The sequence below is a fragment of the Heterocephalus glaber genome, unplaced genomic scaffold (genome assembly GCF_053883595.1).
Source record: "Heterocephalus glaber isolate CG9 unplaced genomic scaffold, H.glaber_assembly_v1.0 deba00001444, whole genome shotgun sequence".
Classification (NCBI taxonomy): domain Eukaryota; kingdom Metazoa; phylum Chordata; class Mammalia; order Rodentia; family Bathyergidae; genus Heterocephalus; species Heterocephalus glaber.
This window is the reverse complement of record NW_028258297.1, coordinates 29,021,468-29,035,149: the sequence shown is the minus strand read 5'-3', so window position 1 is coordinate 29,035,149 and position 13,682 is coordinate 29,021,468. Positions and strand designations below refer to the sequence as shown.

Below are 13,682 nucleotides of genomic sequence, written 5' to 3'. Positions count from 1 at the left end.
CCGCCCCCTCGCCCCGCCCCGCCGGCGCCGCGCTCGCTCCCGGCCCGGCTCGTCCTCCGCGCTCGCTCCTTCCCGCGGCCTCTCCGTTCCCCTCCCCCTCTCCCGCGCTCCCGCCTCCCTCCCTCCCTCCGCCGGCCGCTCTCCTGCGCTAGTCGCCGGCCGCGCCGCCCAGCTCGCCCGCACCCGGCGCCGCCGGGGCCTCGGCCGGGACCCGCGTCGGGGGCGCCGCGGCCGCGGAGGGGGAGGGGCGAGCGGCGGGCGGGGCGGGGGCCGGGCGAGGCCCCGGGCCGGGGACCGCGGGGCCGGCGGCGCGGGCGCGGGTGCGGGAGCGCGGATCCGGAGGCTCCGGGCCGCGGGCGATCGGGCCGGGCAGGGACTGGGGCATGGGGGCCGCCCTCCGAGGGGATCGGGGCCGCCGCCGCCGCGGTTGCGGCGGCGACTGAAGCCAGGAAGCGAAGAGGGGGGCGGGGAGCAGCCGCCGCCGCCCCCCGGAGGCGCTGGGCCCGGATCCCGCGCCGAGCCGGCCAGCGTCCCGAGCCGCCCAGGTAAGGTCCGCGGCCCCTGGCCCGCCCGCGGGGTTCGGCGGCCCGGCCCGGCCTGCGGCTCCCCACCCCCACCCTCCGGTCCCCTCCCGCCGCCGCCGCCTCCATTTGTTATTTCCCGATCGCTTCCCCACTGCGGGCCCTGCCTGGCCTGGCTGGGGCGCGCGCATGGGGCGCCCCAGGCCCGGAGGCTTGGGGGAGGAGGGGTCCCCGGAGTAAGGCTGACGGGGCCGAGGGTGGCCGCGCTCGGGGACCGTGGAGGAGGACGTCGAGGTGGAGGGCTGGGGGGAAACCGGGTGCTGGAAGGGGGGTTCGCGGCGAAGCAGTAGGGTTTGGAGAGGTGCAGCGAGGTGGGGCGCGAAGACCCACAAACCAGAGCCCGGGCTGCGGGCTTTAGCGACGGAAAGGAAGTGGGGACCGGGAAAGGGGTGTGGTAGGTGGACAGAGAGGGATTCTAGCTGCTTCCGAGAAATGGGGTTGGAGCCGGGGACCAGAGGATCGGAGAGGATCCGGGAGAGGCCCACCTTGGAGAAGCAGAGCCCCAGGTTTTCTGGGTGGAAGTGGGAAGGCCCTGTCTTTTGTGACTCAGTTTTCCTTTCCCTATTACAGGTCACCTCTTGACCCGTTTTGCCAATCACAGACATAGTTACTTCTTGAGAGAGGGTCTTGGGGCTCAGTAGTGTGGATCCTTCTAAAACTAATGAGGAGGACAGGGACGCTGAAGGCGTTAGGAAGAAAGGGTTTCTGGGAGGATGAAAGAGGAGAGAATTGGGCAACCCTAGGCATTCCGAACAAGTTGTGACCTCCACCCTGAAACCTCCGAGTGCCTGCTGCCCCTCAGCTGCGCTGTCTTCAGAGGTCTCCCTTTGTGGCTGGGGTAGGTCCCTGGGGTCCAGTCTCTGGGGCGCTGCTCTAGGAGGAAGAGCTGCTTCAGCAGCTGGGGTGCTGGACCCCTGGGCTGCTCCCTTGTGGGGCATTTTTTTTGCCTTTTTGTTGCCATGGCAGTAATTAGGGGATGTCCAGTAGGTGGAGGTTTGGGACTGGACCTGGGCTTGGGATGAGCCCTAGGGATTCTGGCTGGGATCTGGGGGGCTGTGGGTAACAGTGGTCAGGGTTTTCCCCACGGGATGCATCCCTGTCTAACCAGAGGACTGTTGGACCAGGTAGACATGTCACCTGCAGGTCATTTGTGTCTCTTCAGACCCCTGCACCTAGCATGGTGGGAGAATGAAAATGTTCTTCAGGTTGTACCGTATTGGGGTGGGGGTGTGTGTGTGTGTGTGTGTGTATCTCATTACCCAGTATGGGCTAGGCCCTGCGTTGAATCCCCAGGACTTGGAAGACAACAAAAACCAAGCTGTATCTTTTTTTTTTTTGGTACTGGGGATCAAACTCAGGACCTTGCACTTGTGTGTTCTTTTTTTTTTTTTTTTTTTTTTTTGGTACCGGGGATCGAACTTGGGACCTTGCGCTTGCAAGGCAGGTGCCAGAACCACTGAGCTAAATCCCCAGCCCAAGGACCTTGCACTTGTGAGGCAGGCGGCGGCACCACTGAGCTATATCCCCGGCCCGAGTTATATCATTTTTGACCAGTATATTCCGGACTCTGCCTCCCTTACTGTGTTTCATACACAGTAGTATTTTTGCTTCTTTGAACTGTTTTTTTGTTTGTTTGTTTGTTTCTTTGGTACCGGGGATCGAACTCCAATCCTTGGGCTTTTGAGGCAGGCGGTGGAACCACTGAGCTAAATACCTGGCCCCAAGTTATACTTTATTTATTTAGTTTTGGTACTGGGGATCGAACTTGGGTCCTTAGCTTTCAAGGCAGGCGGTGGAACCACTGAGCTAAATCCCCGGCCCCAGTTATACCTTTTTAAAAAAATTTGTTTTGTTTTGTTTTTTGGTATCAGGGATTGGACTCAGGTCCTTGCGCTTTTGTGGCAGGCAGCAGAACCATTGAGCTAAATCCCTGGCCTTCTTTGAACTGTTTTTTTCATTTTCTTTTGTTGGTACCAGAGATTGAACTCTTGTACTTGTGAGACAGGCATGGGACCACTGAGCTAAATCCCTGGCCCTGTTCTTCCATTTTCTTAACCTCGAATTCTTTGATTTTTTGATTTTGTGTTTTGGTTTTTTTGGTACTGGGGATCGAACTTGGGACCTGGTGCTTTCGAGACAGGCGCCGGAATCACTGAGCTAAATCCCCAGCCCTCTTTGGTTTTTTGAAACAGCATCTAGCTGTATAGTTCGTGCTGACCTCGGGCTGACCTCAAATTCAAGGCAATCCTCCTGCTTCAGCCTCTTGAGTGCTTGGATTACAGACTTGGGCCACCAGGCCCGCATTGAATTCTTTGAATTTGTCTCCTCCTTTCCAGTCTGTCCCCAGGGTGATCCCTTCCCTCAGCTAACCTTTGACCTACTTTTCAGACCTTGTGGGCTGGACTGGGCTCTCCATACCTGTCCCAGGTGAGGGTGGCTCAGGAGAGGAGGCTGGGAAACAGCCTCTGGCAGAAACAGCCTCCGGCAGTGCCGTACTCTGCCTGGAGCCGCAGCCAGGAGCCTGGGGTTGGGGCTGGCTGTGCCTCTAACTCCCTGTGACCTTGGGCAAGTCGCTTTCTTGCTTTGAGCCTCCCTACCATGAGATGAAGAGATTACAGGAGAGATGACCTCGAGGCCGAGGCCAAGAAGGCCTAGGCTGGGACTCCATCATCTGCAGGTCTGAGCTCACTGGGTCTCAGAGCCACCTGGACTGGTTGGTTCCCTGGGAGGTATGGAATGAGGGGCTGGGCCCAGGATCCTGAAATCCATCCTGTGTGCTTCCCACAGTTCCCCTTCAGTTCTCTTCTGGTACTTCCTGGCTGTTTTCCTGTTTCTTCCTATGCTGCCTCCCCAGCCTGCTCTGAGTCGTTTTCCTTTGCAGTGAGGCGCACAGTGGGTGCCTCTCCATTCCACCCCAGCTGGCTGGTGCTGGGCCAGGACCCAGGCCTTGCATGCCTCCCCTGCTGGCCCTACCCCGGCATCTCGCCCTTGGGTGACTGCTTTTCTCCTTCACATATACGAATTGCACATCACAGATTTCAGCCAATTAACAAAGTGAACATACATCCTTGCTCTGTCCTGGTACCTTGCTGTATCTCTCTGGCCTTTTGGGTCTCTGAGCTCTTAACTGACTTGGTGATCAGGTTCTGTGATGGGGTGGGGCGGTGGGCATCCTGCTTTAGGAGAGCCACCAAAGAGAACCAGTCACAGTCATCTGTTGTGCTTTTTAAACATAGTTTTCACTTTTTTTTTTTTTTTTTTTTTTTTTTTGCTGGTACCAGGGCTTGAACTTGGGACCTTGCACTTGCCAGGCAGGTGCGGCACGACTGAGCCACACCCCCGACCCTCAGCTTTCAGGTCTTGTTCTTTGGATTTTGTTGTTGCTGTTCATAGTACCTTTACTTTGTACCTTTATTTTTTGGGGTTTTTTTGAGATAAGGTATTGTCATCCTCCTCCCTCAGCCTCCCAAGTGCTAGGATTATAGGTGTGCAACCACCGCACCTGGCTGCACAGCACTGGACCTGGAGCTCTGTCCCAGCTATTTGTAACTTTCCCCCTAGTACTAAGGGTTGAACCTAGGGCCTTTGCACTGAGCTTAATCCCCAGCCCTTTCTTATTTTAAAACCAGGTCTCACTAAGTCAGCCAGCTGCCCAGGTTGAGTTTGAACCTGTGATCCTCCTGCTTCAGCCTCCCAGAGTTCTGGGATCACAGGTGTGTGCCATCACTGCTAACTGTGTTGTGACTCTTACATTAATTATTAGCAAGTTGCCTGGAAAGGTTAGACTCCTCACTGCCTGACTCATTACAGTTCAGTGGGGGTGAGTGAGAAGTAATTACTCTGCATTCCTTGGGGAAAATATGCTATAGAATGTGGAAATAACCTTCCCTAGCAGGGCTCCAAAGACAGAACAAGGGTAGCAAGCTTTGTGGGTCCCTCCAAGGCTTGCACCACTTAGTTCCAGAAGAAAGTTTTGTTTTTTTGAGACAGGGTCTTGATTAGTAGTTTAGGCTGGCCTTGAACTCACTATGTAGCCCAGGCGGGCCTCAAACTCATGGTGATCCTCCTGCCTCAGTCTCCCAAGTGCTGGGATCACAGGTGTGGGCCACCACATCTGGTGTAAAAAAGATCTTTTGGTACTGGGGATCAAACTCAGGACCTTGTGCTTTCAAGGTAGGCGGCTGCACCACTGAACTAAATCCCCAGCCCCAAAAAGATTTTCTGACATTACTGAATTGAAAGATCAATGACAACCCAACCTTAGTGGAGGAGCTAGAAAGGAAAGCAGTAGGAAAACGGCATTTTTTGCTCTCCAAAGATCTCATAGTAGTATGCAGAGACTTGACCCTTAGTGAGAGACACACAAAGGCGCAAATGAAAACGGCTGACTATGGGGACATATGATGACACTTGCCTATTGATTTATTTTTGCAGTACTAGGGGTTGAACCCAGGGATTTCCCACTGAGCTCCACCCCCAGGGCACCCCCATTTAAATTTTAAGACAGGGTCTCTCTGAGTCACTAAGGTGTCAGGCTGCAGCAAACTTTATTTCTGCCTCAGCCTCCAGAGTGCTGGGATTTGAGGTGTGTCCATCCCCTGGTCCTGTGTATGAATGGATAGAGATGGATACACGCACTCTGCCAAGTGGGAGGGTAGGCTTAAAAATTGTTGATCTGAAAACAAAAATTATAAACCTGTAGGGCTGGAGATTTAGCTCGATGGCACTGCGACTGCCTTGCAAATGCAAAGTCCTGAGTTCAATTCCTGGTACCAGATAGAAAATTAAAAATCTGTCTTGTATGCTCACGGACATGAATTTTTAATCTTTCGTGCTTAATTTTTTTTTTTTTTTTTTGGTACTGGAGATCGAACTCGGGACCTTGTGCTTGCGAGGCAGGCGGAGGAACCACTAAGCTAAATCCCCGGCTTTTGTGCTTAATATTTTGAGCCTTTGGTGACTTGAAAACCCTGACTTCCTCCTGGCCTTTGGGAATGCACATCGTCATCCCTGGGTATCTGGGGTTGCTATTCGAGGAACCCCCTTCATCACAGACCCAAAGTCAGCAGATGCTCCAGACCCCTGTGTAGAATGGTTCGGTGTCATCATACACTTTGTCGCAACACCTGAGGCAGGGTACAGGCTCTGTCATAACTGTTGGGCTGTTGTTGAGGGGACACTGATGAAGAGCCTTCTGGGCCTAACAGCCTGGTGTTCGCAGGAGAGTGAGGTGGGAAGTGGCCAGGACTGCAAGAGGGAGGCCAATGTCACTTCATTCCTGCAGCCTGAGAGGGTGCAGTGTGCCATGGTCAAGCTTCATTTTCTGGAACTTCCTGGAATTATTTGCCTTGAGCATGGCAATCTGTGGCTGGTTCAGTCTGTGGCTGGGGAACCTTGATGGGAGGGCAGCTGTACCCGGGGTGACTCTCCACGGGCTCGGAAACGCAGTTCTGCACCTCGACGGTGTCCAGATGTGGTCTGGCAATTGGGGTGCTGTGCTGGGTGTCGTACAATGGGGCATTTTCCACCACTCTGATGGGAAGAGAGTCACATCTCTGAGTGATCTGGGCCTTCTGAGAATTCTCCTCACCAACTTCTGAGGGGAGCATGGCAAAGTACAGAAGCAGAGCGAAGCTTTGAAGCCGAGAGGGGCTGGTCCCGGCTGTGTCACGGTGCCTTGCCGTGGGAGGCTGCAGTCGTCGCTGAGGCTCAGCCCCTCCCCCGCCTAACGAGAACAGTGACGCCCACCTTTCGGGGCTGGCTGTAAATATTCCATGAAACCTCGCCTGTAAAGGGCCTGACACAAAGGGGACTCAGTGCATGAAGACTTCAGCCTCTTTTCTTTGTGCCGCGCGCAAGCACACGTCCTGTGGGGATTGGGAAGGGTGAGAGTCCTGGGATTTCCTGAGTCCCAGCTCCCACACTGAACTCTCCGCCTTCCCCAGAGATGAGATAGATGTGTCCTGAGTAGACTCCCTGGCCCGCCGGGCCCCTGGCAAGCACAGCAGTGCCCCCTGCAGGTTCCAGGTGGAGCCCGGTGGTCCTTTCCCAACAGGTTTCCCGGGAAGTGCACCCTGCGAATTCCAGAGCTGCAGTAACGCGCCTGCTGCCCAGCTTCTGGTCACAGCTGGGGACCTTCGGGCGGGGCACAGAGGTTTCTGTATTCAGCTGCCCAGGCAGAGGAGAATGGGGTCTTCACAGCCTAAAGAATGAAGACTCGACAGAATAAAGACTCGGTGAGTGGGAACGAAGAGACAGGAAAGATGAAGGGAGGCGGGTGGAGGAAGGGGCTGCAGACATTGCCTGCCTCTTCCTGCCTGTCAGATGTCAATGAGGAGTGGACGGAAGAAAGAGGCCCCCGGGCCCCGGGAGGAGCTGAGATCGAGGGGCCGGGCCTCCCCTGGAGGGGTTAGCACGTCCAGTAGCGATGGCAAAGCCGAGAAGTCCAGGCAGACGGCCAAGGTATTCCACCCAGGTGCCCGGGTCCTCGGGGATGCCGGTGCAGGGCGCCCCCATGCGGCGCGAGGCGCACTGGGTAACGCGGGGCTCGGAGGGAAATGACTGACCGGACTCTCTCCCCAGCAGAAGGCCCGCGTGGAGGAAGCTTCCGCCCCCAAGGTCAGCAAGCAAGGCAGGAGCGAAGAGATCTCAGAGAGTGAGAGCGAGGAGACCAGTGCACCAAAAAAGACCAAAACTGAGGTGGGAGATCCTGCCGCCATCCTGACCCATGTTCTGATCATTTTTTCCCCAAACTTCCTGCCACTCAGTGTTCCTACTTTGGTCTTCGCTGGGATATGGAGAAGAGTTGTATCTTACTGCTCATTAAATGTCCATAATGTCAGACATCTCCAGGGCTTTGATCAGACCCTAAGTGACCAGGCAGGAGAGTTGGAGGATCAGAGGCTGGGAAATCTTAGTTGTGGAAGGAACAAACCATAAGGAGCCAGGCGTGATGGCACACACCTGTCAACCCAGCACTCAGGAGGCTGAGGCAGGAGGATTGCCACGTGCTTGAAGCCAGCTTGGGCTACATAGTGAGACCCTGCCTCAAAAAACTAACGGAACAAAACCTCATAAGGAGAATTCAGAAGTGTTTGTGGTTCTTTTTTTAGAACCAAGGGTTTGGAGAATGGTTAAATGGGCCAGTGAGATGTGAGAACGGTAGGTACAAGGAAGAAGGATTTGGAGCTGTGGAGAGGGAGAAGGCGCTTGAGATGGACACAGGATTGACAAGGAGGGTGACAAGCTGGGGGACCCCAGAGGCGGGAGGCGGCTTGAGCAGGAGCTGCGGGAGGCTGTGGAGGGGCCGGTCTTGGTCTTGAAGGAAAGGGAACGAGAACACGGCCCTCCCCTCTGCAGCAGGAGCTCCCTCGGCCACAGTCCCCCTCGGACTTGGACAGTCTGGATGGGCGGAGCCTGAACGACGACGGCAGCAGTGACCCGAGGGACATAGACCAGGACAACCGCAGCACCAGCCCCAGCATCTACAGCCCCGGGAGCGTGGAGAATGACTCGGATTCCTCTTCCGGCCTGTCCCAGGGCCCAGCCCGGCCCTACCACCCGCCCCCACTTTTTCCTCCCTCCCCTCCGCCGCCAGACAGCGCGCCCAGACAGCCAGAGCCTGGCTTTGAGCCCCACCCCTCTGTGACGCCCACCGGCTATCACGCTCCCTTGGAGCCCCCCACACCCCGAATGTTCCAGGCTCCTGGGGCCCCTCCCCCTCACCCCCAGCTCTACCCTGGGGGGGCAGGTGGAGGAGTTTTGTCTGGACCTCCACTGGGCCCTAAAGGGGGAGGGGGTGCCTCTTCAGGGGGGGCCCCTAGTGGGGGCAAGCAGCACCCCCCACCCACTACCCCCATTTCCATATCAAGCTCTGGGGCCAGTGGTGCTCCCCCAACAAAGCCACCTAACACCCCCGGGGGTGGTGGGAACCTAGCCTCGGCGCCTCCACCAGCCACTTTCCCCCATGTGACTCCAAACCTGCCTCCCCCACCTGCCCTGAGACCCCTCAACAATGCCTCAGTCTCTCCTCCTGGCCTGGCTGCCCAGCCAGTCCCTGGGCACCTGCCCTCTCCCCATGCCATGGGCGGACTTCCTCCGGGCACAGAGAAGGGCCCGGCTCTGGCCCCTTCGCCCCACCCCCTGCCCCCTGCTTCTTCCTCCTCTGCCCCAGCGCCCCCGATGCGGTACCCCTATTCGGCCTCTAGCAGCATCTCCGCAGCGGCCTCCTCCAGCTCTTCCTCCTCTTCCTCCGCCTCCCAGTACCCAGCTTCCCAGGCCCTGCCCAGCTACCCGCACTCCTTCCCTCCCCCCACCAGCCTCTCGGTCTCCAATCAGCCTCCCAAATACACTCAGCCTTCTCTCCCCTCCCAGGCCGTGTGGAGCCAGGGTCCGCCCCCACCCCCTCCCTACGGCCGCCTCTTGGCCAACAGCAGTGCCCACCCGGGCCCCTTCCCTCCTGCTGGGGCCCAGTCCACTGGGGCTCCCCCAACCCCAGCACATCACCACCACCACCAGCCGCAGCCGCCGCCTCCCCAGCAGCCGCCGCCGCAACATCATGGAGGCTCTGGGCCCCCGCCCCCGGGAGCGTACCCCCACCCTCTGGAGAGCAGTGGCTCCCACCACGCACACCCCTACACCATGTCGCCCTCCCTGGGGTCGCTGAGGCCCTATCCCCCGGGGCCAGCACACCTGCCCCCATCCCACGGCCAGGTGTCCTACAGCCAGGCAGGCCCCAGCGGCCCCCCAGTCTCCTCCTCTTCCAACTCCTCCTCTTCCTCTCAAGGGTCTTACCCTTGCTCGCACCCCTCCCCTTCCCAGGGTCCCCAGGCGGCGCCCTACCCCTTCCCCTCGGTGCCTCCGGTCACCACTTCCTCGGCCACCCTTTCCACGGTCATCGCCACTGTGGCTTCCTCGCCAGCAGGCTACAAAACGGCCTCCCCACCTGGGCCCCCGCCCTACGGCAAGAGAGCCCCGTCCCCGTCCCCGGGGACCTACAAGACGGCCACCCCGCCCGGGTACAAGCCGGGCTCGCCGCCCTCCTTCAGAACGGGGACCCCGCCGGGCTATCGGGGTGCCTCCCCGCCTGCAGCCCCGGGGCCCTTCAAGCCCGGCTCGCCCACCGTGGGGCCAGGGCCTCTGCCGCCCCCGGGGCCCTCGAGTCTGTCATCCCTGCCGCCGCCAGCCGCTGCCCCTGCTTCGGGCCCCCCCCTGAGCGCCACGCAGATCAAACAGGAGCCGGCTGAGGAGTACGAGGCCCCTGAGAGCCCGGCGCCCCCGGCCCGCAGCCCCTCGCCCCCTCCCAAGGTGGTGGACGTGCCCAGCCACGCCAGCCAGTCGGCCAGGTGAGCGTGGGTGTGGGAGGGGTGAGGCCGTGCTGGCGACTTGAGACCAGGGCCCTCACCGCGGGCTGTGTCCCCAGCCCTTTATTATTCCTGAGCCGGGGTCTCGCGAAGACCTCCCCCTGGCTGGGCTTGAATGTGCTGTCCTGTCTCGGCCTCCCACAGCGCAGGGATTACATATGTGCGCCACCACTCCCGGCTCGTGCTGTTTTTAGAAGTGCACCAGGCACGGCACCGCTCCGCGCGCCCCGGGTGGGTGGCAGCTCGAAGCCGGGGGCTGCTCGGGGGCTGAGGGCGCGCTGCCTCCCGGCAGGTTCAACAAACACCTGGACCGCGGCTTCAATTCGTGCGCGCGCAGCGACTTGTACTTCGTGCCGCTGGAGGGCTCCAAGCTGGCCAAGAAGCGGGCCGACCTAGTGGAGAAGGTGCGGCGCGAGGCCGAGCAGCGCGCACGCGAAGAAAAGGAGCGGGAGCGGGAGCGGGAGCGCGAGAAGGAGCGCGAGCGCGAGAAAGAGCGCGAGCTGGAACGCAGCGTGGTGAGTGCGTCACGAGCTGCGCCTCCCGCCTCTTCCCCTCCCTCCCTTGCGCGGCACTGCGGGGCTCCGGGTGGGGGGCGGGGAAGTCACTTCGCCACCTGTCGGAGAGGAGGAGCCACTGGCGCCTGGAAGAGAGAACACGAGAGGATTCTGGAGGGAACCCTCGTGGGGGGCTTGCTCCGGGCCAGCCGATGGCTGTGGGTCGCAGGAGGGGCAAATATGTCTAGGGAAAAGGAGCAGGAAAGTTCCTGGTAGGAACAGGCAATGTTCCTATAACTGCAGTTTTGACTCCACTTCTGTACCTGGCAGAAATTGGCGCAGGAGGGTCGTGCTCCAGTGGAGTGCACATCTTTGGGTCCAGTGCCCCATCGCCCTCCGTTTGAGCCTGGCAGTGCTGTGGCCACAGTGCCCCCCTACCTGGGTCCCGACACTCCAGCCCTGCGCACTCTCAGTGAATATGCCCGACCTCACGTCATGTCTCCAGGCAATCGCAACCACCCTTTCTACGTGCCCCTGGGGGCAGTGGACCCGGGGCTCCTGGGTTACCCGGCCCTGTACAGCAGTGACCCCGCTGCTCGTGAGAGGGAGCGGGAAGCCCGTGAACGAGACCTTCGTGACCGTCTCAAACCTGGCTTCGAGGTGAAGCCTAGTGAGCTGGAACCCCTGCATGGGGTTCCGGGGCCCGGCCTGGATCCCTTCCCCCGGCACGGGGGCCTGGCCCTGCAGCCCGGCCCGCCGGGCCTGCACCCTTTCCCTTTCCACCCGAGCCTGGGGCCCCTGGAGCGAGAGCGTCTAGCGCTGGCGGCTGGGCCAGCCTTGCGGCCTGACATGTCCTATGCCGAGCGGCTGGCAGCTGAGAGGCAGCACGCAGAAAGGGTAGCAGCCTTGGGGAATGACCCGCTGGCCCGGCTACAGATGCTCAATGTGACCCCGCATCACCACCAGCACTCCCACATCCACTCGCACCTCCACCTGCACCAGCAGGATGCCATCCATGCAGGTGAGGGGCCCCCCTTCTGTTTCCTCGGGCCAGAACATCCCCCCTGGTGTGGCAGGAACCTCTCCTGAGACGGCTGGCAGCCCAGATCTTTGCCTCCCTGACCTTCCCTACAGCCCTCCCCATAGCCCAGCATCCCGATGGAGGGCCTGGCTGGAGCCCTTCTAGCCTGTCCCTCCCTCCCTCCCTTCCTTCCTTTCTTCCTTCTTGTATTGGAGACTGAACCCAGGACCTTCACACGGAGCTACATTCTTAGCCCTTTTTAACATTTCTTTTCTTTTTTCGGTACCTGGGATCGAACTCAGGACCTTGTGCTTGCAAGGCAGGCGTCGGAACCACTGAGCTAAATCCTGAACCCTCTTTTTAACGTTTTTAATGGGCTAGGCTCAAAGTTGAGATGGCCTGCTTCAGGCTTCCACAGTGCTGGGATTATCACCCTATTCTTGGCTGGCCTAGCCTTACACTCACATTCATTCTAGGTGCCTCCTGTCTTCTTGTTGATCTGTCTTCTCTTTCTCATTTTCTGTGCATCTTTTGTCCTCCACCTGAAAGTAGCTTGCCTTTCTTGCCTTCTCCTCAACCCCTGGAGCAGCTGTGGTCTCCTCCCCTGCCTTCCCTGGGTCCTCCTCCCTGTCCATCCCTGTGTCTTTTGTCCATCGCCCAGGTCTAGGCCTCTGTTCTGCCTGTTTCCCTTGTGGGTCCCCTTGTGTTTGATGGTCTGGCTCTTCCTGTCCTCAGACTCCCATCCCTGCCTCCGGGTGACGCTGTCCTCTTCTTCCCTGCAGCCTCTGCCTCGGTGCACCCTCTCATTGACCCCCTGGCCTCAGGCTCTCACCTTACTCGAATCCCCTATCCGGCCGGGACCCTCCCTAACCCCCTTCTTCCTCACCCTCTGCACGAGAATGAAGTTCTTCGTCACCAGCTCTTTGGTAAGGACGGAGGTTGGCTAGGGAGGCTGAGTGGAGGGGACAGGGGGACCTCGGGCGGTGGAGGGGCCGAGGGGCTGGGATGGGAACGGGAGGAGGCCTCCCCAGAGAGGCTCAGGTTCAGTTCCTCTCTGGCGTGACAGCTTGCAGGAGACTGCCTTTCCTTTTAGTCCCACTGTCCCATGTGGGTGGCCGGCCGGCTGGCCCTGCCCCAGGGCAGGTGCTCAGTATCCACTAGTCACCAGCCCCTGCCCCTCGCAGCTGCCCCTTACCGGGACCTGCCAGCCTCCCTGTCTGCTCCGATGTCGGCCGCTCACCAGCTGCAGGCCATGCACGCGCAGTCAGCCGAGCTGCAGCGCTTGGCACTGGAGCAGCAGCAGTGGCTGCATGCACATCACCCCCTGCACAGCGTGCCGCTGCCTGCCCAGGAGGACTACTACAGGTACAGCCCACTCCCGCCTGCCCTGAGCCTTCCAGGCCCGGTCCCAGCCTGACCTCTCTGCCTTTTCTTTCCCTCCCTAGTCACCTGAAGAAGGAAAGTGACAAGCCGCTGTAGAGCCTGTGACTCCCAGGGCTCCTGCACCCAGAACACAGACCGCTCCTGCCTGCCTGGAGCCCGGAGCCAGGAGAGGCTGCTGCTCAGCCGCAGGGCCTCTGCTGCTGGGCCAGGGAGGAGGGCCGGCGGGACACAGCAGGCTGAGGCCTGGGTGTGGAGGGGCGGGGAGAACCCCCGCTGTCTTGGACCAGGTCCCTTTCTTGTCCCTGGCTCCCCTCCTCCCAGATGCCCGACCTTCAGTGGCACCACCCCTCCCTGACCCCGTTGGTGTGATTATTTCATCTGTTAGATGTGGCTGTTTTGCGTAGCATCGTGTGCCACCCCTGCCCTGCCCTGCCCCGTCCCTGTGTGCGCAACCCCTCTGCGATGTATTCCCTTGCCCTGCCCCACATTAATAATTTATATATATAAATATCTATATGACGCTCTTTAAAAAAACATCCCAATCAAAACCAACCAAACAAAAACACCCTCACGACTCCCCAGAAAGATGGCTGCGACTTGTTCTTTGGGGGCCACGGGTCGGGGGTGGGGTCTCATCAGGGCCCTGACCGGGGTGGGTGTGGGGCTGGACAGCGGCTCTGGTCCTTCCCTCGCCCAGGCCCGAAAGATTCTAGAGGCCTGAGAAGTCCAGGGGGTGTGGCCCTCATCCTATGTGCCACCGGCGTTCCAGTGGGGACGGGCGGCTGGGGGAGTGGGGCAGAGGTTCACTAGGCCAAGGCAGTTAGTACCTATGCCGCCTTCG

General features: G+C 59.5%; 1 protein-coding gene across 7 annotated transcripts; it reads left to right on the top strand.

The window, feature by feature from the left end:
* Positions 1–48: 48 nt before the first annotated feature.
* Positions 49–13,426, top strand: Atn1 (atrophin 1). Of its 7 annotated transcripts, none has more exons than XM_087213513.1 (11): positions 278–545; positions 4,211–4,294; positions 6,637–6,817; positions 6,906–7,043; positions 7,164–7,280; positions 7,941–9,925; positions 10,236–10,458; positions 10,768–11,458; positions 12,241–12,384; positions 12,643–12,823; positions 12,904–13,426. In XM_087213513.1, the coding sequence occupies exons 3-11, from the start codon at positions 6,791–6,793 to the stop codon at positions 12,935–12,937; spliced, it is 3,540 nt and encodes a 1,179-aa protein (XP_087069639.1). In that variant the 5' UTR covers positions 278–545; positions 4,211–4,294; positions 6,637–6,790; the 3' UTR covers positions 12,938–13,426. The 7 variants fall into 7 exon arrangements, with proteins under 7 accessions (XP_021103676.1, XP_021103674.1, XP_021103675.1 ...); XM_087213514.1 differs by lacking the exon at positions 278–545 and adding an exon at positions 650–3,258; XM_021248017.2 differs by lacking the exon at positions 4,211–4,294 and having other exon boundaries at positions 49–545; positions 7,167–7,280; positions 7,944–9,925.
* Positions 13,427–13,682: the final 256 nt, after the last annotated feature.

Bases quoted from the DNA above. Each gene is read 5' to 3' on its own strand.
- Atn1 (XM_004869466.4), top strand. From the start codon at position 6,791: ATGAAGACTCGACAGAATAAAGACTCG. The intron at 7,044-7,163 runs GTATTCCACCCA...CTCTCTCCCCAG, and splicing joins AGTCCAGGCAGACGGCCAAG to CAGAAGGCCCGCGTGGAGGA. The intron at 10,459-10,767 runs GTGAGTGCGTCA...TGTACCTGGCAG, and splicing joins GCGAGCTGGAACGCAGCGTG to AAATTGGCGCAGGAGGGTCG.